The 22310-nt window shown below is 43.5% G+C and overlaps 2 protein-coding genes across 5 annotated transcripts in view; one reads left to right on the top strand and one right to left on the bottom strand.

Moving 5' to 3' along the window:
- The window catches only part of LOC308310122 (spermatid perinuclear RNA-binding protein-like), a 194182-nt gene that overhangs the window by 45273 nt on the left and 126599 nt on the right, over positions 1-22310 (top strand). For all 3 annotated transcript variants that reach the window (XM_080756243.1, XM_080756244.1, XM_080756245.1), the window contains exon 2: positions 4527-4650. The gene's annotated coding sequence lies outside the window, so the exon portion shown is untranslated. The remainder of the gene's footprint in view (positions 1-4526; positions 4651-22310) is intronic.
- On the bottom strand, positions 12482-22112 carry LOC308309820 (uncharacterized protein). 2 transcript variants are annotated; one of them, XM_080755738.1, is made up of 9 exons: positions 22007-22112; positions 17342-17575; positions 15332-15939; positions 15069-15146; positions 14770-14917; positions 14328-14419; positions 14075-14132; positions 13638-13791; positions 12482-13301 (listed from the first exon to the last, which is right to left on the bottom strand). In XM_080755738.1, exons 2-9 carry the CDS (start codon positions 17532-17534, stop codon positions 13175-13177), a joined length of 1458 nt encoding a protein of 485 aa, XP_080611864.1. In that variant the 5' UTR covers positions 17535-17575; positions 22007-22112; the 3' UTR covers positions 12482-13174. The 2 variants fall into 2 exon arrangements, with proteins under 2 accessions (XP_080611864.1, XP_080611863.1); XM_080755737.1 differs by lacking the exon at positions 22007-22112 and having other exon boundaries at positions 17342-20343.

Below are 22310 nucleotides of genomic sequence, written 5' to 3'. Positions count from 1 at the left end.
CCTGACTGTCGCAAACGATACAGAGACACCTTCCTGCATGGCAATGACACAGACAGCTTGTTTTTGCCAATGGCTGCCAATGTATATAGGCTATCTTGGTTGTTAGACCGGGGCAAGCTCTAAATAGACTGGGCCACGGCCCCGGCTGGCCCAATGGAGAATAGTACGCCTCTGGTCAGAGATGCATATCGAAGTAAAGAATTACATTTAACAGAAATGACACTGAGTACTTAAGATATTCACATTTCACAATGTTTGCTGAAACCGCAGCCCCCTTCCTGTAAACCCCCTTAACAAACACACTCTCATTCACACATTGAATCTTGATTGGCTCGTTGTCAGCTCGTAGGTGTGTGTGTGTGTGTGTGTGTGTGTGTGTGTGTGTGTGTGTGTGTCTCTCTCAACGACAACCTTGTGCTATAGAAGTGCGTCGGTCGGCTTTAGAATGCATTATGCTAGAAGTGGTTCTGTGACTACACACTGTTATGTTATACTTTGGCTATTGAAAAATAGCAGACCTACAAGCTTGTAGCGCTATGAGCTTGTAGGTCTGCTATTTTTGTTAAATTTAAAACATTAAAATGTGGCGCAAATCTTTGAATATACCGGTATATTCTTTCTTTCAGAGCGAACATCTTAAACTCAAATCTTTGCTTCTGGGGAGGAGGGGTCCCTGGAACAACATATGTTCAAATGGCAGTCAGCGGCCAATTGCATGTATTGTTTGAGATTGTTGACATGAAAATGTTTGAGAACCAATGACATAGAACCATGAGGTTTTTACAGAAAACTGTCTGGATTTAGAATACATATTCTAGAATCGTCCTCAGGTTTACTGTCATTGTATAATATTACGGACGCTCATATACTGAAATGGAAACTGTCTATATACTGACTGACACTATAAATATATAATATAAAATATATAATACTAGTAAATCCCAAATTGATAACTACTTTTATATAATTGGTTTATTCTAATCATGTATAGAGCGCCGCAGTCCCGCTCCCTTTCATGACGACGCCAGGCCCAGGAAATGATTCCCAATGCATTTTTTTCCCATAGACATTTCAAAAAGTATTTATTTAAAGACCCGTTAAGCGTCGTACAAAGCCAACTGGAGTTGTGACAAATCATGACAACAAACACAACTTTTTTGGGCCGAACAAATGATTAGAAAGAAGAAAAATAAAAATAAACTTTTTTGCCTGTTTTCTCAACTCGCTGTTTCTCTGCAAGACTTTACTCTATAAGCCATATCTCCAAAACTGGTGGGTCAAACTGAACAACCAATATGTCAATTTGAAGCTATGACTCCCTGCTTTCATATGACATGCAAATAAGAAAATTCAAAAAAATTCCAATGGTCAATCAGTCAAATTTAGTCACATTTGTTTGGTCCAAAAATATTGTGTTTGTTGATTTGATTTGTTGACATGATTTGTCACGACTCGAGTTGGCTTTGTCCGCGGCGTAAACGTCTTTAAATAAATACTTTTTGAAATGCCTATGGAGAAAAATGAACGGGGAAAATGAACACTTCTGCGTCTCACGTCGTCATGAAAGGGGGCGGGGCTGCGGCACTCTTATAATCATAAAACATGAATCTCTATATACTGTCTTCCATTGGATCATCGAGGGAGAGCTGCAGTGACTGCTCGCCCCGCCCCTACTACCAACCAGTTTGGCGTTGTGTATGCTTCAGGGCAATGGGACGTGGTATCTCAACGTCCTTTAACCCATTTTGGCCTGACGTAAAAAAAAAAAAAAAAAAGTCTTCTAAATCCTGACAGTTTTCTGAAAAACCCTATGTTTCTGTATCGGTGATGCTCAATATTTCATGTCAAGATGATGATGATCCCCCAGAAGCAAAGATTTTAGTTAAAAACGTTCGCTCTGAAAGAATATAAAGATTTGCGGCACATTGTCACGATTTTTCAAAAAATAACCGACTTACAAGCTCGTAGCGTGGCACTCGGCGAGCACTCTATGAGCTTGCAGATCTGCTATTTTTCAATAGCCAAAGTATAACATAATGCTTGAGACACCAAAAGTGGCTCCCGTACAGAATGTGTTAACGTACATAGGGGACTGGACAAAATATGTGGACTTTCAGGATTATCGCCATTCCTCCTGAGGTCTACAGGAATTTCGACAGCCTATGCTCATAACACGTACTATAGGCAAAGCAGATACTTTGACATCGCTTCGATGCATTATTTCCCCCGTAGCCTATTAGTAATCAGCGTTGTTCCTATATTGATTTAGAAAGAATTAGCCACAGCGAGCGTAGCTTGACCGATCAATTGACAGAGCCCACAGGCAAATTCAGTCGATATAGGTTGTGGTTGGTTTAGCTCTGGCCCCACACCTTCTGTCTCCTCCTAACAACCACGTCCATGCGAAGGAAAATGAGATGTGAGAAAAGAGCAGAGACAGACTCTCGGGGCAGCTGGTCGGATCTAGCTGTTTTGGCTCCCCGCCCAAATTCACCCGAAGCTCAGTCTAATGAAAACACTTCCAACCCTCTGTGGGGGGTTGATCTACCAGAAACCTGTCCAGACCACAATCGCAGTTCCCCCAGCTCATCCTGTCGGAAACATTTTCCAAGGGGTACGTTCTATATATCAGGCTGGAGTTTGAAAGGAAAGGGACATTTGTCACTGGTCGCCGGGCCCCTCCCTAGCTGGCCTTTTCAACGTCATTGTCCTCAACCATTATAGAACCACTGGCTTCACTGGCAAGAAAATCTATCTCAAGTTGGAATATATATATATATATATATATATATATATATATATATATATAGATTGCGTCTATCCAGTGTTGTTTTTGGCAGCAATTTTTTTGTTTTAGTCATAATAGTCTCTTGAATAGTTTTCATTTCAGTCTTAGTCACATTTTAGTCACCTGGAATGTTTTTGTGTTGTAGTCTAGTTTTAGTCGACTAAATATAAGATTTCAGTCGACTAAATCTACAGTTGATTTAGTCGAACACAATGTATTTTTGGCGAGCCTTGAAAATGACTGTTTCTACACTTTGCTGAAAATAGCTGGTCGCAGCGCGACGCGTTGTGAGCCTGTAGATCGGCTATTTTCACCATGCAACGAATTGTAAAATTACTTGCACTGGATCTCGTGTCCACTAGTCCCTTCCTAACATTTTATTCTAGTTTTTATTTGTCCACTAAATTGTCAGTATATTTAGTCTTAGTTTTAGTCATCATAGCTTAGTTTTCATTTAGTTTCCATTCAGTTTGTCAGTGGAAAAAGGTAGTCGACCGAACACTTTTCGTCTTTGTTTCAGTCGACGAAATCAACACTGCGTCTATCTCACAATGGACATGCATGCCAAGCTAATGCAGTGTTTTCTGTACTGTAGAAACCCTGCTTTCATAAGGATATGAGAAAGAAAAAAAAAATTATAATCCGATGACTCCCATTCACGGTGGGTCACATAATGGTTTCCCCAACACGTGACTTTGTAACTCTGTGAAAAAGTGATGATAATGTTAGCACTGGTCTGACTGCAGTGATGATAATGTTAGCACTGGTCTGACAGCAGTGATAATGTTAGCACTGGTCTGACAGCAGTTTTGGACAACGTAGAAAGCTGTAATAATTATGGTCAAGCAAATGCACCGTGTTGCAAGTTCAGCATGTGTTCTGTACCTGTGAAAATCGCACTTTTTAAGGCACGTTCCTTGTATACGTTCCTTGTGTACTGCTCATTTGTGGTGTCCGGTATAAGCAAGAGAGCATGAGAAAACTCAAGGTGACGTACAGTGTAATGACAGTACGAGGCTGCTGCTAGGGAGCTCCAAGAAGCCATTATGTTTGTAAATGTCAGGGTTCCAACTTGCCCTGAAGTTTTAACACGAGGCCCGACAAAAAACGAGGAACACGAGGGTGTAAATGTGCAGAGCAACTGAGTGAGAAAATGACATCATTACTGCTGTGACTAACCCGGTGTACAGGTTCGTGTAGATTCTCTTCCAAATTGTGGAAGTACTGGCATGACGGTGGAAATGCAAATCATTTCTCCATTGCAGATTAACAATGACGTGACTGTTGGAGGTCTCATTCTTTCAGCCTCTTTGTCACTCTCTCTCTCTCTCTCTCTCTCTCTCTCTGCCTGTCTCTCCTCTTGACTAGCAAACAATTTGTCATCTTAACAATCTGTCATGCTGGCCCAGGCGGTGGCCTAACCGTCTGGGCACCCGACTGGTAATCCAGTCGCAGTGTGCCGCGGGTTCGACTCCCGAGCGCGACACGGCCTTTACTGCATGTCTTCCCCCATCTCTCTCCCGTTTCCTGTCAGCCTACTGTCTGTCCCTTCAAAAAAACCAATAAAAGGCGTAAACTGCAAAAAATATCTTGGGAAAAAAAAAAAAAAATAAATAAAAATCTGTCATGCAGAGACAAAGAGTTCTAATAATTGTCCCCTTTTGTAGGTGAAACATCTGAACATCTCCATTCTCGCAATTATGAAATGAAGTGACCTTTGGCCTTTTTGTGTTCACAGGTACTGCTGAACCCTGCCCACCCTGACTCGGTCACTCCAGATCTACCCTCCAGACAGACAGACAGACGGACGGACAGACTGAAGAAGCAGCAAACCGATCAACAACACAGCAGGACAGTGGAAGGTGAGTGAATGTTGTCCGTTAGTCTCTGCCCGGCTCTCAGTCTCTCTCAGTCCATCTCTCTCTGGCACTTTCTCTCTCTAGTACTCTCTGTCTCTAGTTATCCCTCTTTATTTCTCTCTCTCTCTCTCTCTCTCTCTCTCTCTCTCTCTCTCTCTCTCTCTCTCTCTCTCTCTCGCTCCTCCCCCACTCTGGCTCACTCACTGTCACAGACCACGTGGCTCATTGTTTACAAAGCTGCCCAAGCAAGAGAATGACAGAGGCCCGATAGAATAGAGGGGGGTGTGTGTGTGTGTGACTGTGTGTGACTGTCCCGGTGTCAACCTGAGTTTACGAACACAGCATCACGTTCATTGATTCGTTTGCGGAACATGTTTATGCTTGTCAGAAAAACAAGATTTGGTTTGGTTTTGTTGTAGGCGTTTTTTGCCAGCTTGAGGTTGTGTATCACTGTGCCTATAGTCTTTGTTGTATAGGGAGTGACAGGAGGCGAGGCGAGGCAAGGCAGGGCAAGGCAGCCTTTGTTGTAGGGAGTGAGAAGATGTTTCCAGGTGTCCTGAAGCCGCTTTCTATAGTGTGCTGCTGTGCTCATGTTCAATAGAGGGTATGCGCATGCTTAACCCATTTTGACCTGAGATCAGATTCTAAAAAAGCTGATTCTAAAAATAAAAAAAATCGGAAAAAAGCTATGTTTCTATGTCAGTCGTTCTTCGGTTTTTCTAAAATGGCAGACCTACAAGCTCGTAGTGCGCCAATCCACTTTTAAAAACAAATGCATTTATAAATAATAATATATAATTAATAAAAATATATTTATAAATGTATATAAATATAATATAATCCCCCGTGGTCCCCCCCCCCCCCCCCCCTATGGATGATGAATTTGCACATGAACTTTGAACTCGGTTCCATCTATTTAATCTCGTGATTGTGTGGTCCCCCTTATTCTATCGACTTATCATTTTATTGGTGTATTTTTACTATTTTCAACGGTGCGTTATAGTGCTCCTATTAATGGATTGAGATGACTTGACTGGACAGTTGTATGCCATCAGTGTTTATTTTCTTTCTTTGTCCTTTTTTTATTTTTTTCTCTCTGTTGATATACTGCTAATGTGTCATGGTTGCACTAAGCAAAATGACGTTGTATGTCTCATACAGTGACAATAAAGATCGTATCTAAGTGCTCGGCCGCCAGGATTAATTAATCTATTTATTGCGCATTTCCAAGGCTTTCCCCCCCCCCCTTCAACCCTTATTTTGAAGATCCAAACATCCGTAACCGGGTGTTACGAATACGATGACGTAAAATGCTGTGTGTGGTGGTGTCTTGACCGGTTGTTGTTCTCTCGCTCGGTGGTGAAAAAACCCGACGGCGAGTATCACAGCAGCGCCTGCTGTCGGCCGTAACACCTTGTTTTCACCAGCAACGACATTCATTGCGCCGATTTGGAGATGCAGGCCATTGAAAGCAGCACATAGAGTGAAAGTGGATGCGCGCGCATCTTCAAAATGGCCGTGGCCACTGTCACACTTTACGCTGGGATGCTAACGAGAGACGGCTATCGATGCGATGCAATCAAAACATGGATTAAAGAATATAAAGTGTAGGCAACGCTGTTGGCGAGCTGCCAGACAAAAGTTAATCTGCGCTTCTGGCGGCCTCCGCGTTAAGCGTATGGTCACTGTGGTGACGGTGTTAACCACAAGTTCTATATACTATTCGACCAAAAAAGCAAAGATTGGCAATCTACAAGCTCACAGTTACAAGTTAACACAGTGCATTATGTGTGAGTGTTATTTTAAGAGGTTTCTTTTTTTTCTTTTTTGCGTGGACGGAATCAAAAAGATTTTGAAAGTGTTTCAAAATAATTGCCCATCACTGGGTTAATGTGGTGAAGATAAAAATAAATAAGAGAGAGCTTAATATTTAATTGACTACTACTATAAGTTTAAAAATTCTGCGGTAAACTTCAAAGAGGCTTCGTGTCTTTCGTGTGCATGAACCCTGACTTAAGGACACATGTAAAGCCTCACACATCCCTTGGCTTCTGGGAAAGGGGTGTGTGTGTGTGTGTGTGTGTGTGTGTGTGTGAATGACAATGAGGTCAGTGCCGTGGTATCAATAGAGTTCATCTCTGCTTCAGGCTGTTTTCCACAGAACTGAGGACAGGCGTTCTCCTGTGCGAGACTACGCCTTTATTCTATAGCACGCTTCACCTCTCTGTACACCTGCCAACCCCTACACCTGCCAACCCCTACACCTGCCAACCCCTACACCTGCCAACCCCTACACCTGCCAACCCCTACACCTGCCAACCCCTACACCTGCCAACCCCCCACCCCTACACCTGCCAACCCCTACACCTGCCAACCCCTACACCTGCCAACCCCTACACCTGCCAACCCCTACACCTGCCAACCCCTACACCTGCCAACCCCTACACCTGCCAACCCCTACACCTGCCAACCCCCCACCCCTACACCTGCCAACCCCTACACCTGCCAACCCCTACACCTGCCAACCCCTACACCTGCCAACCCCTACACCTGCCAACCCCCCACCCCTACACCTGCCAACCCCTACACCTGCCAACCCCTACACCTGCCAACCCCTACACCTGCCAACCCCCCACCCCTACACCTGCCAACCCCTACACCTGCCAACCCCCCACCCCTACACCTGCCAACCCCTACACCTGCCAACCCCCCACCCCTACACCTGCCAACCCCTACACCTGCCAACCCCCCACCCCTACACCTGCCAACCCCCCACCCCTACACCTGCCAACCTCTACACCTGCCAACCTCCCACCCCTACACCTGCCAACCCCCCACCCCTACACCTGCCAACCTCTACACCTGCCAACCTCCCACCCCTACACCTGCCAACCCCCCACCCCTACACCTGCCAACCCCTACACCTGCCAACCCCCCACCCCTACACCTGCCAACCCCCCACCCCTACACCTGCCAACCTCCCACCCCTACACCTGCCAACCCCCCACCCCTACACCTGCCAACCTCCCACCCCTACACCTGCCAACCTCCCACCCCTACACCTGCCAACCTCCCACCCCTACACCTGCCAACCCCCCACCCCTACACCTGCCAACCCCCCACCCCTACACCTGCCAACCCCCCACCCCTACACCTGCCAACCCCCCACCCCTACACCTGCCAACCTCCCACCCCTACACCTGCCAACCCCCCACCCCTACACCTGCCAACCCCCACCCCTACACCTGCCAACCTCCCACCCCTACACCTGCCAACCCCCCACCCCTACACCTGCCAACCTCCCACCCCTACACCTGCCAACCCCCCACCCCTACACCTGCCAACCTCCCACCCCTACACCTGCCAACCCCCCACCCCTACACCTGCCAACCCCCACCCCTACACCTGCCAACCTCCCACCCCTACACCTGCCAACCCCTACACCTGCCAACCCCCACCCCTACACCTGCCAACCCCCCACCCCTACACCTGCCAACCCCCACCCCTACACCTGCCAACCCCCACCCCTACACCTACCCCACTCGTCACCAGGTCTCGCGACCTGGTGACTTTTTAATGATAAAAAAACCGCGAATTAAACTCATTAAACAAATGGCACGTTTAGCGTATTACGCAGCACCGACACATGGATTAAATAGCGGGGAACGCGGGTTACGCTGCCTTTCTATCACTGCCACCCATTCCCGTTTTCCTCCGTCTATCCAGCTCCAGCTCCATCTTTTCCATGTCCACCCCCCCATCATCATCCATGATGTCCACTATAGTACACTCTCTATGCAAATGATGCATTCATCTGTTGGTGCCCCTGTCTGTCATGTACCATCATCTGTTAACCCATTTAGACCAGAGAGGACTATTCTACAAAATGTCTTCTAAATCCTGACAGTTGTCTGAAAAACCCAATGTTTCTATGTCAGTTGTTCTCAAAACATTTTCATGTCAAGGACACCAGAAATGATATGATATTGGCCACCGACCCCCCCCATCTGAAAATATGTTCTTTCCAGGGACCCCTCCCAGAAGCAAAGATTTGAGTTAAAAAGGCTGGCTGTGAAACAATATATATTCAAAGATTATTTTTTTTCCAAAATAGCAGATCTACAAGCTCACAGAGTGCCGCGCTGTATCAATTTGGGGGTCCTTAAAAAAATCGTTAAGATGTAGGCGCAAATCTTATATTCAAAGATCTGCGCAAAACATCGTAACCATTTTGTCTCTCCAAAAATAGCAGATCTATACAAGCTCGTTGCGCGGCACTCGTTGCCGCGCTACAAGCTTGTGGATCTCCTATTTTTCAATAGCTAAAGTATAACGTATAACGCTTTTTAAAAACACCAAAAAGGGGGTTCCCGTCCAGAGTGGGTTAATCCTCCACAGCGACTGCATGTCAGCCGTCCACCCCGTCTATCAATCTGTTCCTCTTAACTGGGTGTATAATCCAACCCACATGATAATCTTATCCGTCCTTTCATCTGTTTATCCATCCACTGAGCCACCCACCACCTATAATACTGCACCATTCATGATGCTTTCTGTCCGTGTCTCATCCTTTCAGCCGTAGCAGAGTAAAGGGTCAGCGAGTCTCTCTCTCTGACGCCCTGTTGGGAGTCCCTTCCGCAGCTCTCTGGCAACTTTCTCACTCCCGTGCGAAGGGTTTACAATTCCCAGCAAACAACCAAAACGACGCAACTATACTCGCCGACACAAAGCCTGCTTAGACCTCGGTAAAAGTCCATTCTCGAAGCTATGGGAAGCGTCTCGGGACCTGCATGCGCTTCTCTCTTAAAATGCACTAATTTGAGTCATTAAATGAAATGAATCCAACCAGATCGGCGCACGCAGAACCCCCGGAAATGCCGAATTATAAGAAATGACCCCTTGGCGTTGGAGGCGGTCCGGTACATTGCTGTATTAAAATGGCACAAAGTTACGTCGTTTCGTTTTATTTGCTGGGAATTGTAAACCCTTGCACACGGGAGTTTAGAAAGTTGCCAGAGAGCTGCGGAAGGGACTCCCACAGGGCGGCGGAGAGAGACTCGCTCGTAATATAGTAAGAGAGTGGCGACACTAGCCGTTGACTCCCATTGTAACAACGATGGAATGCGGAAGTGCTCATTCTATCTCAATGGGATATAGTTCCAGCCATTAGGAGCAATGTTTGGAACTATACAGCCCATAGGCGCCCACTTTGCGGCGAGATCAAAGCGTGTCGCTACTCTCCTCCTCTACACTCTGATATGCCTCCTTTCCCGTCATTTTGTAGGTACCGTATATGTGCCCAGCTGACCCTTCCTGCTAAATGATAGCTGGAACCAAATGGACACAATATAAATACAATATAAATTGGGGGGTCCCAGAGATAGAAATGCCATTAAATGGGGGGGGGGGGGATTTCGTAGACTAATATGCATGTCAAACTGGGGCTCCCTGAAATGAAACGGGTTGAGAATCACTGCTAGAGCCGTAAAAAGTATTCTCTCATGGGGGTCGCTGGCATTATGTTTTCAAATGGGGGATAATTAGTGTCAATTTGGGGGTCCTTGACATGAAAAAGTTTGGGAACCACTGCTCTACGATCCTCTGTGCCACTAACGATATAAAAATGTGATTTGATATGCAAAGTTGTGAGACAAAAAATGGTAAAATACAAATGTAAACGGTGCATTTATATACATCCAAAGCGCTTTACATGGATTGTCCTCTCTGACTCCTCTGTCCTTCTGTCCTCTCTAACTCCTCTGTCCTTCCGTCCTCTCTGACTCATCTGTCCTTCTGTCCTCTCTCACTCCTCTGTCCTGTCCTCTCTGACTCATCTGTCCTTCTGTCCTCTCTCACTCCTCTGTCCTGTCCTCTCTGACTCATCTGTCCTTCTGTCCTCTCTGACTCATCTGTCCTTCTGTCCTCTCTCACTCCTCTGTCCTGTCCTCTCTGACTCATCTGTCCTTCTGTCCTCTCTGACTCCTCTGTCCTTCCGTCCTCTCTGACTCATCTGTCCTTCTGTCCTCTCTCACTCCTCTGTCCACTGTAAAAAAAATATCCGTTAGAAAACGGCGAAATGCTCCGGTAATTTGCTGCCAATGCATTGTACCGTTAATCTACGGACACTTCTGTCATCCCTATAACGGATAATTCCGTACTTTCACAGGACTAAGTCTGTTCCTTTTACGGACACTTCCGTCATCCTAAAACGGAAAATTCTGTATTTTTACAGTATTTAGTCAGTTCCTTTTACGGATATTTCAGGAAAATTCTGTACTTTTACAATACTTAGTCTGGTCTTTTTACGGACAATTCTGTACTGTTATGGAACTTAGTCTGGTCTTTTTACGGACAATTCTGTACTGTTACGGAACTTAGTCTGGTCTTTTTACGGACAATTCTGTACTGTTACGGAACTTAGTCTGGTCTTTTTACGGACAATTCTGTACTGTTACGGAACTTAGTCTGGTCTTTTTACGGACAATTCTGTACTGTTATGGACCTTAGTCTGGTCTTTTTACGGACAATTCTGTACTGTTATGGAACTTAGTCTGGTCTTTTTACGGACAATTCTGTACTGTTATGGAACTTAGTCTGGTCTTTTTACGGACAATTCTGTACTGTTATGGAACTTAGTCTGGTCTTTTTACGGACAATACTGTACTGTTATGGAACTTAGTCTGGTCTTTTTACGGACAATACTGTACTGTTATGGAACTTAGTCTGGTCTTTTTATGGACAATTCTGTACTGTTATGCAACTTAGTCTGGTCTTTCTACAGACAATTCTGTACTTTTAAGGGACTTAGTCTTAGTCTGTAAAGACACTTACGTTAATCCGAAAATAGAAAATTAAGTAGATTTACATAGGATATTCTTTGTACAATTTACGGACATCAATCTGATTAAACCACAAATATACAAATAAAACATGTTTATTTGTATTCGTTCTCTTTTCAGTGAACAGTGCAATTAACATTGTGCAATTAACATAATTGCAAAATAATTTTGCAATTATTTTTGTAAACATGCCCCATAAACACTATAAAATACTCTTTCGCTTGAGGTCCTGGGCGGGTAATGTGCTTTAGTACCATATAGTTCCATTACATTTCCATCATAGAAACAATAGAACACAACTTTTATAGACATTTCCCTATAATAAAAATATACATTTCAACTGCAACACATTTCTTTTAAAACTTTTACAGGGATCATTTGCCACTGCTTTCAAACTACTGACTCACCCGTCAGTGGGGAATGAGGAGTCCCCTCCAGGTGGATGTAGAAAGCGTCCTACACCTCCCACTCATCATTCCCCATTGACAGGTGTTGCCCCAGCCTGTAGGAGAAGATGCCGACAAATATCACCCTCCCAACCCAACCTCCCTCCCTCCCCCCGAACATGGGGGATTTGAACTACAGTTGGACAGGTACTTAACCTCTGTGCCACCTAAGTGCCATAAACATTTTAAGAGCTTTCTGAAAAATGACTTTGAAACACAATAAAATACATGTCCTTTGCCACTGCTTTCAAACTACTGACTCACCCGTCAGTGGGGAATGAGGAGTCCCCTCCAGGAGAATGTAGAAAGCGTCCTACACCTCCCACTCATCATTCCCCACTGACAGGTGTTGCCCCAGCCTGTAGAAGATGCAGGGACAAATGTCACCCTCCAATTATTTCAAAACACAATAAAATACACGTCATTTGCCACTGCTTTCAAACTACGGACTCACTTGTCAGTGGGGAATGAGGAGTCCCCTCCAGGAGGATGTAGAAAGCGTCCTACACCTCCCACTCATCATTCCCCACTGACAGGTGTTGCCCCAGCCTGTAGAAGATGCAGGGACAAATGTCACCCTCCAATTATTTCAAAACACAATAAAATACACGTCATTTGCCACTGCTTTCAAACTACGGACTCACTTGTCAGTGGGGAATGAGGAGTCCCCTCCAGGAGGATGTAGAAAGCGTCCTACACCTCCCACTCATCATTCCCCACTGATAGGTGTTGCCCCAGCCTGTAGGAGAAGATGCAGTAACAAATATCACCCTCCAATGATTTCAAAACACAATAAAACACATCAATACAGCAATCTAGTGCAACAAAATAGGCATTTCTCACCTTTAGAATACTCAAACATCAAACATTCTGAGATAGATAGTTAAGTTCTGTTTTGGGGGGCAGGTACTTCACCCCTATGCCCCCTTAGTGCCATACACATTTCCATTTCAAAACTAAATAAACAGCAATGCTGTTGCATTCTCACCTTGAGAATGTTCAAAAACATTGTTACAGACTGGCAGTCTGACAGACAAGAGGTAGTGTGTGTGTGTGGTTGTGCGTGTGCGTACACGCAGTCCAAAAACCTCATGGTCCATACGAAGTCCTTCATTGAGTCACAAACTTTGACAGTCTTGCATCACAAAACATTGCTCTGTCAGACTAAGTGTCCTTTGTCAGACAGGAGGTAAGGTAGGGGTGTGTGTGTGTGTGTGTGTGTGTGTGTACAGTCCAAAACCCTCATTCCAACCTCCATTGGAAATCCTTCAGTTGAGACACAAACTTTCCCAGTCTTGCCGGAATGTGCCGTTTTTTCCCCTGCTGTTCTGCCTTGGACCCTCTGTCTGGATTGATTCCGAAGAAAACTCTAAGGAAAGAGAAGAAATCTTAGCTACACATAAAATAGATGAAACTGAAGTAAAGAGTAACAGAGGATAGATCTTTATGTAAAAAATGTACTGGTAATGAAGGGCAATTTGTTTAATTTGGACATTGGGTCAGGGGTAGAGTGGTTAGTAGAGCAGCTGGATGGGAACGGCGAGGTTCCCAGTTCGATCCCGTGGGCTCCCCCAGAGTTAGTGTCAAAGTGTCCTTGAGTAAGACTCTGATTAACCCCCAATTGCTCTCAATTGATGAGCGGGATGGTGCCTTGCATGGTTTCCTCGGCCCAGATATAAACATTACAAAACCATGTGTTGCTTACCTTTGAACGAACTCCAGCGTCAAAGCCATCTCCTTCGGGTACTCAATATTGCAGACATAGAACAGGGAGAAAGCATATGCGAGGGCCGCAACAGGGGAAGTGATGTGGTCATTTACAATGACCTGATCCACAGCCATATTGAATTGCTGGTCACCTTAAACAGATCACAAAAAAATAAATTAATTTAAGAAATCACCCACACACAAAATAAAAATAGAATTGCTGTGATTTCTGGTAATTAGTAGTTTTTGGTAAGAACAAGCAAAAAAATACTTTGAAACAGTATTCAACATTTTGTTTCTCAGACTTGTACATACCGTAATTTAAAGATGTTGCCCCTAATCTGCATATACCTTTTCATCACAACAAATTGTCATAGCAGGAACACTAAAAACAAATGGAGCATATATACCAAGCTTGCTGGGATAACTACTAACCTCTGAGTAGGATGCATGGGGTACATGGGAGGTTGCTGAGATCAACATCGTTGGTGTCCTGGGGAGAAAAATAAGATGAAATCAAGATACACGCATGCATTTGATGATTTTATGTTTCCAATGTACACAAACAGTGTCCGAGTCAGAGGAAACATAGAAATGTTACAGGGATTCTCAATATTTTCTATGATTCACACATTACAATAGAATTATGTTGAGATAATTTCCTGGGGTTTACAATCATAACACTTACCTCATTTTGGAAGAAGAGGCGATCAGGGTTTTCCTTTAAGTATCTCGCAATGCCTTTGATCAGCTCCACTGGACCATCACCCAGCTTCAACCCTATGATTGATTGAATACTTTATTAACAGTTCATACCAATTATACAGATGTTTAAATACAAAATGTTTCTATATCTGTGGTGCTCAAAAGTGTAACTGTAAAGACAAAACGGAAGTGGGGAGGAGGCTCCACTTCCGCTTTATATTTTAATCATGATAGAACTTCCGTGGCCTCCGACTGTATGATGGAAGCATTTGGAAGTTGCGAGAGGCAACAGTTTGGCAACGCGAGACTACCACATAAGTAAAGATATTAGTGAATAGGATGACATACAATAGAAAATACATATTCAACACTAGTAGCAATACATGTATATTGGGGAAACAGGGGTGGGGTGGGGGGTAATTTACCTTTGGAGTCAAGGAAGTTGTTGATGCCCGATTCTTTGCCGGAAAGTTCCTCTGCCAGCTTGTTCAGTACCGGAAAGCCAAGGAGTTGAGATGCGTGTTCAAACAGGTGAGCAGCTTCAAATAAGAATGGCCACTCTTCCTTCATGACCTTGACATAGGGGTGGGCGATATGGAAAAATACAATATCACGATATTATTTCCTAGCAGTATCACGTATAAATGAAGGTATTGCAAACATATACGATATCTGTGAATATCGTATCACGATACAATATTTATCATCATAAACAGACCCTCACCATGACACATGTTCCATCGTTTATGGCTTCACGCTGGATGGGATACGTTTCAGTCATCAATTTTCTAACAGATGACTCCTAAAAATAGAAGAAATCCAATAGATTGTTTTACACACAAACACACACACACACACACACCTCCGATCTATAAGGTCATGTTTCCCCATTGTGAACTTTATAAATTACTCCCATTAACCAAAAGGTAATCCATAGTTAAACAATAATCAGCAATTAAATAATGGATGGTTGCAGTCTAGTCTTACCTGGTGGTGATCATGGGTTCTGAAGGCACTTTTCAATTCCTCTTGTTTAGACTGCAGTGCTGCTCTACACTCTGGTCCCTCAACAGCAGGCTGCCACTCCACACATCCATAACGATCAGAATATCTGGACCTTTTCCTTCTTGGAGTATCACCCTCGGCTGGCCTCATCCCGGAGGTTGGATCTCTCTTCATATTTTCAACTCTGTTTTCTAGCTGTTGAAAGAGAACTGAACAACCGTCTGACGCAAACGGCTTATTTCCAAATGGCTCCGTCTCTTGGAAGGAGAGAGGATATTTATCAATCATCTGCTGGGCGACATCACGCAGCTGCGATCTACTAGGTCTCTGTCCATGATGTGTACAGACGACATCATCCACAAGCAACCGAATCATGTCATGTCTTTTCTTCGTCGGTACCCATTTCTTTGAAGTGAAGGACTCCATGATCGTGGAGGGCATTTTGTGCCATGGCACAGAATATGTCTGACAGGATGGGGAGCCTGCTGGTGTCGTCTCAGGTGGTGTTGGGGGCAGGACCGGCAGGTCTCTCTGTGGCAGAGGTACAGATGTTGGGCCAGGGCTTGTGAAGGGTGTTGAAGCTTGTGAATCTATGGATAACAAAACCACCTCATCAATGTTACCATTAATATGCTGGTTCTCAGAGTCCGGTTGGGGAACACCAGGGGCACAAATGGGTCCATAACCAATTAAGACCTGAGCCCAGATTCTACAAAATGTCTTCCAAATCCTGACAGTTTTCTGAAAAACATATCAGTGGTGCTCAAACCGTTTCATGTTAACACCCTCCGCGCCATTGACTTAGATTAATGTCAATTCATTAATAAAACGCTTGCCGCCATTGCCGTAGCCCTTCGGCAATTGTTGTTTTATAGTGCATTTGATCGATCGAGCCATAATGCTACTTACGTTAGCCGGTTAGCTAGCTGTGTTGTTAGCACAGCATTGGATCGTTCATCTTAGTTCGTCGTCGCCATAAGAATCCATTCTATCCGTTTCTTTCAATCGCCTGTATCTCCTATTCCTTGTCCCAGATGGCATTTTTGGTCAAAACAGCGTTTCTTTGACGGCACGAGCCGACGTTGTGGAGGTCTATAGTGTACCCGGCATGATGTGATGATGTAAACAAAGGTTGTCATGCCAACGTAAATCTGGCAGAGATGAGCTCACTTCCGGTTGAGGCAAAATGTGGCTTTTCAAAATAAGAGCTCAAATTAAAAAAATGCTGGCGTGAATTAAGACCTAATTTATCAATAAATGGCGGCAGTCTAAGTGTTAAGGACCCACAGAACTATCTGTATTTGACCGTGGACCCCCATCTGAAAATGTGTTGTTCCAGGGACACCCCAAGAATCAAATAAAAACGTGAAAATAGCAGATCTACAAGCTCGTAGCGCCGCACTCAGGGCCGTGCTATGAGCTTGTAGATCTGCTATTTTCCCAAAACCTAAAGTTTAAAATAATGGTTAAAAGCTATACAGTGACAGAGACGTGTGCTCAGGTCTAAATGAGTTAAAGGTCTAAGGGTCAGAGTTAAAGGCAAAAAAGGTTAATTTGGACCAATAGTGATCCCCAGACCGGAAATTGAGATTTGCATTAAATTAAGAACACATAACCCAGAATGTGTCACAAGCCAACAAAGTGTGAATTTGCCATTTGTGTACAAATAGAACCAAATGGACCCTTTAAATATACAGACCTGTAAGGGTCCATTTGTACTCCGAGAGTGTACACATGGAACCAAATGGACCCTTACAGGTCTGTAACTGTAGGCCTACATAATATGGAACCAAATGACCTTACATGCAGGTCTGTAAATCAGTGTACATATGGAACCAAATGGACCCGCAACTCTGAATGTGTACAAATGGAATCCATTTGGTTTCATTTGGACACCGTATGCGGTTCTTAAATTAAAGTTTGCAAAATACTAGATTATACAGACATCAATTTTGTAACTTGTGTATTAATGTGTGCTGGAGAAAAACTTACCAGCTTGGAAAGCGCGGACGAGTCTTCTGCACTGAATGACAGACAGAGTGTTCTCAAGGTCCGAGGCTTGCACATCGATGAGGTCATCCACAGATGCAACTCCTAATTCCTCTAATCTGGCTAGGACTGCATCCAATTTATCACTACAAAGTGCCGGAATGGCGTTCTTAACCAACTGCTTTACAGGGTCCATGCTGGCATGTGTTTCAGAGGAATGAGCAACCTCTCGCCTCTCTGGTATGAAAAAAGTGGATAATATTCTGTAAGTTTTTCCAGATTTTCACAGATGAACAAATCAGAATCATTTTCATCAACTTCATACACTCCAAGCTCAGGAACCCAGCTGGCCGTTTTCCCCCGTAGCAAAAGTAGGACAGTGGTTTCATTTTTTATAATAATGCTCGCTATGTGTCCCAACTGTAGTTGTCCTTTAGTATATCTCAGCACAACAAGCATACCATTTTCATATGACGTGCCTTTAACCTGGACCTTCTCTGTGACAACTGCGTTACTTGAGTTAATTCCGAAGTTGTCAACTGCTGTTCTTATGCTTTGATCATAGAGCTCAGGATAGAACTTGGTGGACTCTGAAAGTTGAACCTGAGGGCTAAATAAACTACCACAAGCCTGATAAGCCTGAAACAACTGATGTCTATCAGCAAGTGACTTGGTTACATTTTTGAAGTTTTTAGATGACCTAATACACCTTTTAAAATATGAATGCTTAGATTCGAAACGCATGGTCCAAGTATGTATGAGTGGGCCAAAATGTAAACTCAAGTCAGCATAGTGAAGCAGATAGTGATGCTTCGGTCTAAGTCTTACTAGTGGGAATAACTCTTTCCTCATTTCAACATATTGTTGGATCTGCCCCTTCATATAAGCAATCTGTGGCTCTGTAAGGCGAGGTGCACAGACATATTCAACTAGCTCCCTCAGAAGAAGCACCATGCCCCATAGTGCATTGCCGGCATCTTTAATTCTGTCATGCAGTAAAATAGGCAAGAATCTCAAAAGCCACCTGTTTTGGGCTGCCTGGCCACCAAGCTTTTTTCCTGTAATGTTAATAGCATATGGCTTGTTTTTGCTTTCACCAGGAAATGATTTGAGTCGATTATTAAGGACCTCATAACTGAACCACTTTTCTTTTTTGATTAAGACTTGCAAACACATAGCTAAATCAAAGTCAACCACACCTTCAAACAGATCATGTGCAAGACAGGGTGGCAATCCTGGCTGACATACGTGAAAGTTAGACAGTTTGTTGAAAACACTGTCACCTTTAATACCGTGATGCATTGGGACCTCAGGGTGACTTTCCAGAAACTGCACTGTCTCATTATAATTAGCCGGATTTCTATGAGTGAAAACTGTGAGAGGGTTAGACCGGAATTCATCTCTTGTCGCTAGACAGTATCTACAGAAATATTCAGCAGAGCTGAAATTTTCTGTAAAACCTCCAATCATGTGGGAGCCCAGATTATCTCCCAGTATGCATGCTACAGTACCTTTATACATCTGTCCATTAAATGGTATGCCGTTTTCCTCCAGCTTAGACAAGTCTGACACAAGCTTACTGAAAATCTCATTGACTCCAAAATATTTAATGTCTTTCTCTAGGCAGAGTAGTGCCAACTGTATTTGATCAATAGTTGACCGCTGACATGGAGGGAAATTGGCCAAGGTATAGTAGACAGCTAATACTTTGTGCTTTGTCTTGGCAGATCCAAGTGGATTGGCTACCTCAAACGCATCCTGGAATAAGAGGACCTTTAAAGTGTCTGTGTCTGATGAAAACATGGCATTTGATTTAAAGGCCCACCCATCAGTAACATCACAGAGGATATCATCTTCCAGTTCCACATGAGGATAATTATTGAATTGAGCTGCACCTTGCTGTTTCAGAATTGCTCCGAGGCTTTCCAAAATAGGAATGTAATGGTAGTGCCTCTGCTGCCCCTCTTTGTACCCAAGACTGACTTGAAGAGGCTCAACATAATTATAGTGGGTCTTGTAATATTGCAGCCTTCTGTGGTGTGTAGTTAAAGGACCATCTTCATGCAATGCCTTGTGAATAGGGCTCTGCTCATATACACTATTTCCAAGACATGTGAATGTCGCTCTTGGAACGTCATACTGTTCAAGCTCACGCGCTAACACATCCATAGTATATTCCTGATGAATAGCGTTTAATGTTTTCATCTCACTTGCTATCTCAGTAATTGTGGAGGCTGGAACTAAATACTTTGCCTGCAATCCTAAGAAAAACTGAGCTAAACTCTCTGTGTAGCCGTCTTTCACTTGATCATCCAAATTGTCAACGTGTTCTGCATCGTCAACAATTACTTCAGCCTGTACAACATTTGATCCTTCTCCTGGCAATACATGGTCTGCAACTTCACATAAATGAACAGGAGCGATCTTGGTAACATCCCACCCTCTATGATACCTCGAAATATGAGATGAAAAAGAAGACTTTTTATGACACGTTGTGGAACATCCATCAAAGGGACACGTTACAGTCAGACCCTCAGATATGTGACTACCCAAGTGAGAGAGAAGACTTTTAAGCTCTCCATATTCACTTCTGCAGAAATTAAATGAACACTTCAACTGTACTGACACATTACGGTTCCATGTTTGTCTGCTCTTTGTATCTGGATGTGTTCGTGACATATGAACAGAAAAGCTTTTGTAACTGGAGAACCTCCGTCCACAGTCCTTATGGCCACATGAAAAAAACACATTATTCATATTCCTGTGTGATCTGCAGTGTTTCAGGTAATCTGCCGAAGATACACAGTTAAAACCACAAATATTACAAGCCAACATGTTGAGGTGAAAGATGAGACAAAATCAGAAAATAATCAGAGGTGACCCCATCTGCCAGCAGACAGAACCAGTAGTTATTTCAATTCCCTTATCTTCAAAAGCTAAATTTGACCCAAATAGCTACAAAATCCCTTGGGAAAAAATAATAAAAAGGGAACTACTCTAGTACTGTATATTCTGCTGCAAACATTTAATTAGCACTTGTTGTACAGTATTTACAGTATTATTTATTTGTACAGACACTACACTACTTGTGTAACATGAGCAGCAAGGCTATTGAATAATATAATATCTATATATATACGTTGTGGCCAGCGGGAGGTACTGCACCCTGGGTGGTTTTCGCAATTTAATTCACTAATAAATTCATTATTAATTCATAATTTGTTAAATTGGGAAAAGGGTTTAGTTAAGATCTCCATATTATTATGGTCAATGCCTGTGTGAAAAGTGAGAGCGATTGGTGCAGACAATGAGCAGTATGATGTAGCAGTATGATGATGATGAATGATGCAACCACCACCGGACACGTTCTAACGTCTAACCCATTAAATGCGCATTATAGCACGGACACACACACGGACACACACACACACAGTCACACACCTGCAAATATAATATTTAGCCCATAGAAAATTGAACGGGCAGGCAACGTATAGCTGCTACGTTTATCCTAATGTGAACACCACAAAAAGAGCTAACCAACAGCTAGCATCGAGGGGTGATGCTGTTGCTGTTAGCCTAGCTAAACCACAGCCTTCTATGCCATTAACACACACACACACACACACACACACACACAATATAAGGTATCTAAACATTTAATTAGCACTTGTTGTACAGTATTTACAGTATTATTTATTTGTACAGACACTACACTACTTGTGTAACATGAGCAGCAAGGCTATTGAATAATATAATATCTATATATATACGTTGTGGCCAGCGGGAGGTACTGCACCCTGGGTGGTTTTCGCAATTTAATTCACTAATAAATTCATTATTAATTCATAATTTGTTAAATTGGGAAAAGGGTTTAGTTAAGATCTCCATATTATTATGGTCAATGTGTGTGTGAAAAGTGAGAGCGATTGGTGCAGACAATGAGCAGTATGATGTAGCAGTATGATGATGATGAATGATGCAACCACCACCGGACACGTTCGAACGTCTAACCCATTAAATGCGCATTATAGCACGGACACACACACACACACACAGTCACACACCTGCAAATATAATACAAGCTTTAGCCCATAGAAAATTGAACGGGCAGGCAACGTATAGCTGCTACGTTTATCCTAATGTGAACACCACAAAAAGAGCTAACCAACAGCTAGCATCGAGGGGTGATGCTGTTGCTGTTAGCCTAGCTAAACCACAGCCTTCTATGCCATTAAAACACACACACACACACACACACACACACACACAATATAAGGTATCTAAATATAATCAAATAGTTATACCTCTGTTGGTAAGCCAAGTCTGGGTGTAGAGACTCCTTGCTAGCGCGAAATGAGGTTACAATAGCTCCGGTCGTAGCTAAAAGAGCTAACCAGTGCAACAACTAAGCTATGGGGGGGGAGGAAATTAAGCTAGCGCATAAGCAGAAGTAAATATGGTCATTCATGAACGGACGTGACAAACCCGAAAATATAATAAATGCTAAATATAATCTGAACCCATAATTTTTTTTTAAATAAAACACTTGTGTCCAACTTTTGACGCGGGAAAACTGGGCACTTGCCAACTGGGGCCAGAAAGAAGTTCAAGTTACACACAAGAGATAAATAAATAAATGTCATAAATTAACTAATGTAATTAACGTACCAACCAAACTTTTTACCAAAAGAAGCGTGAGGTTCCAGTCCAAAGGTAACACACATGCAGCAGCAGCCTGACCTGTCCTATTTCAAAAAGTGCGCGGAGAGATTCTTTAATGGCCGACTTCAGGCTTTTTTTACACCAATGTGCGCATGTCCGCAAATTACGGGGAAAATCCCTGTACTCATAGGCCCCTCCTCGGCTATCGGGGGGAATTGGGAACGATACAATCATATAATACGGAATATTCCCATCAAAAGACGAGCTTTTCTTACAGTGTCCTTCTGTCCTCTCTGACTCCTCTGTCCTT

This window comes from Protomyctophum bolini (assembly GCF_963924005.1).
Source record: "Protomyctophum bolini genome assembly, chromosome: 22".
NCBI classification, from domain to species: Eukaryota; Metazoa; Chordata; class Actinopteri; order Myctophiformes; family Myctophidae; genus Protomyctophum; species Protomyctophum bolini.
The sequence above is the reverse complement of the archived record's forward strand: the minus strand, read 5'-3'. Positions and strand labels throughout refer to the sequence as shown.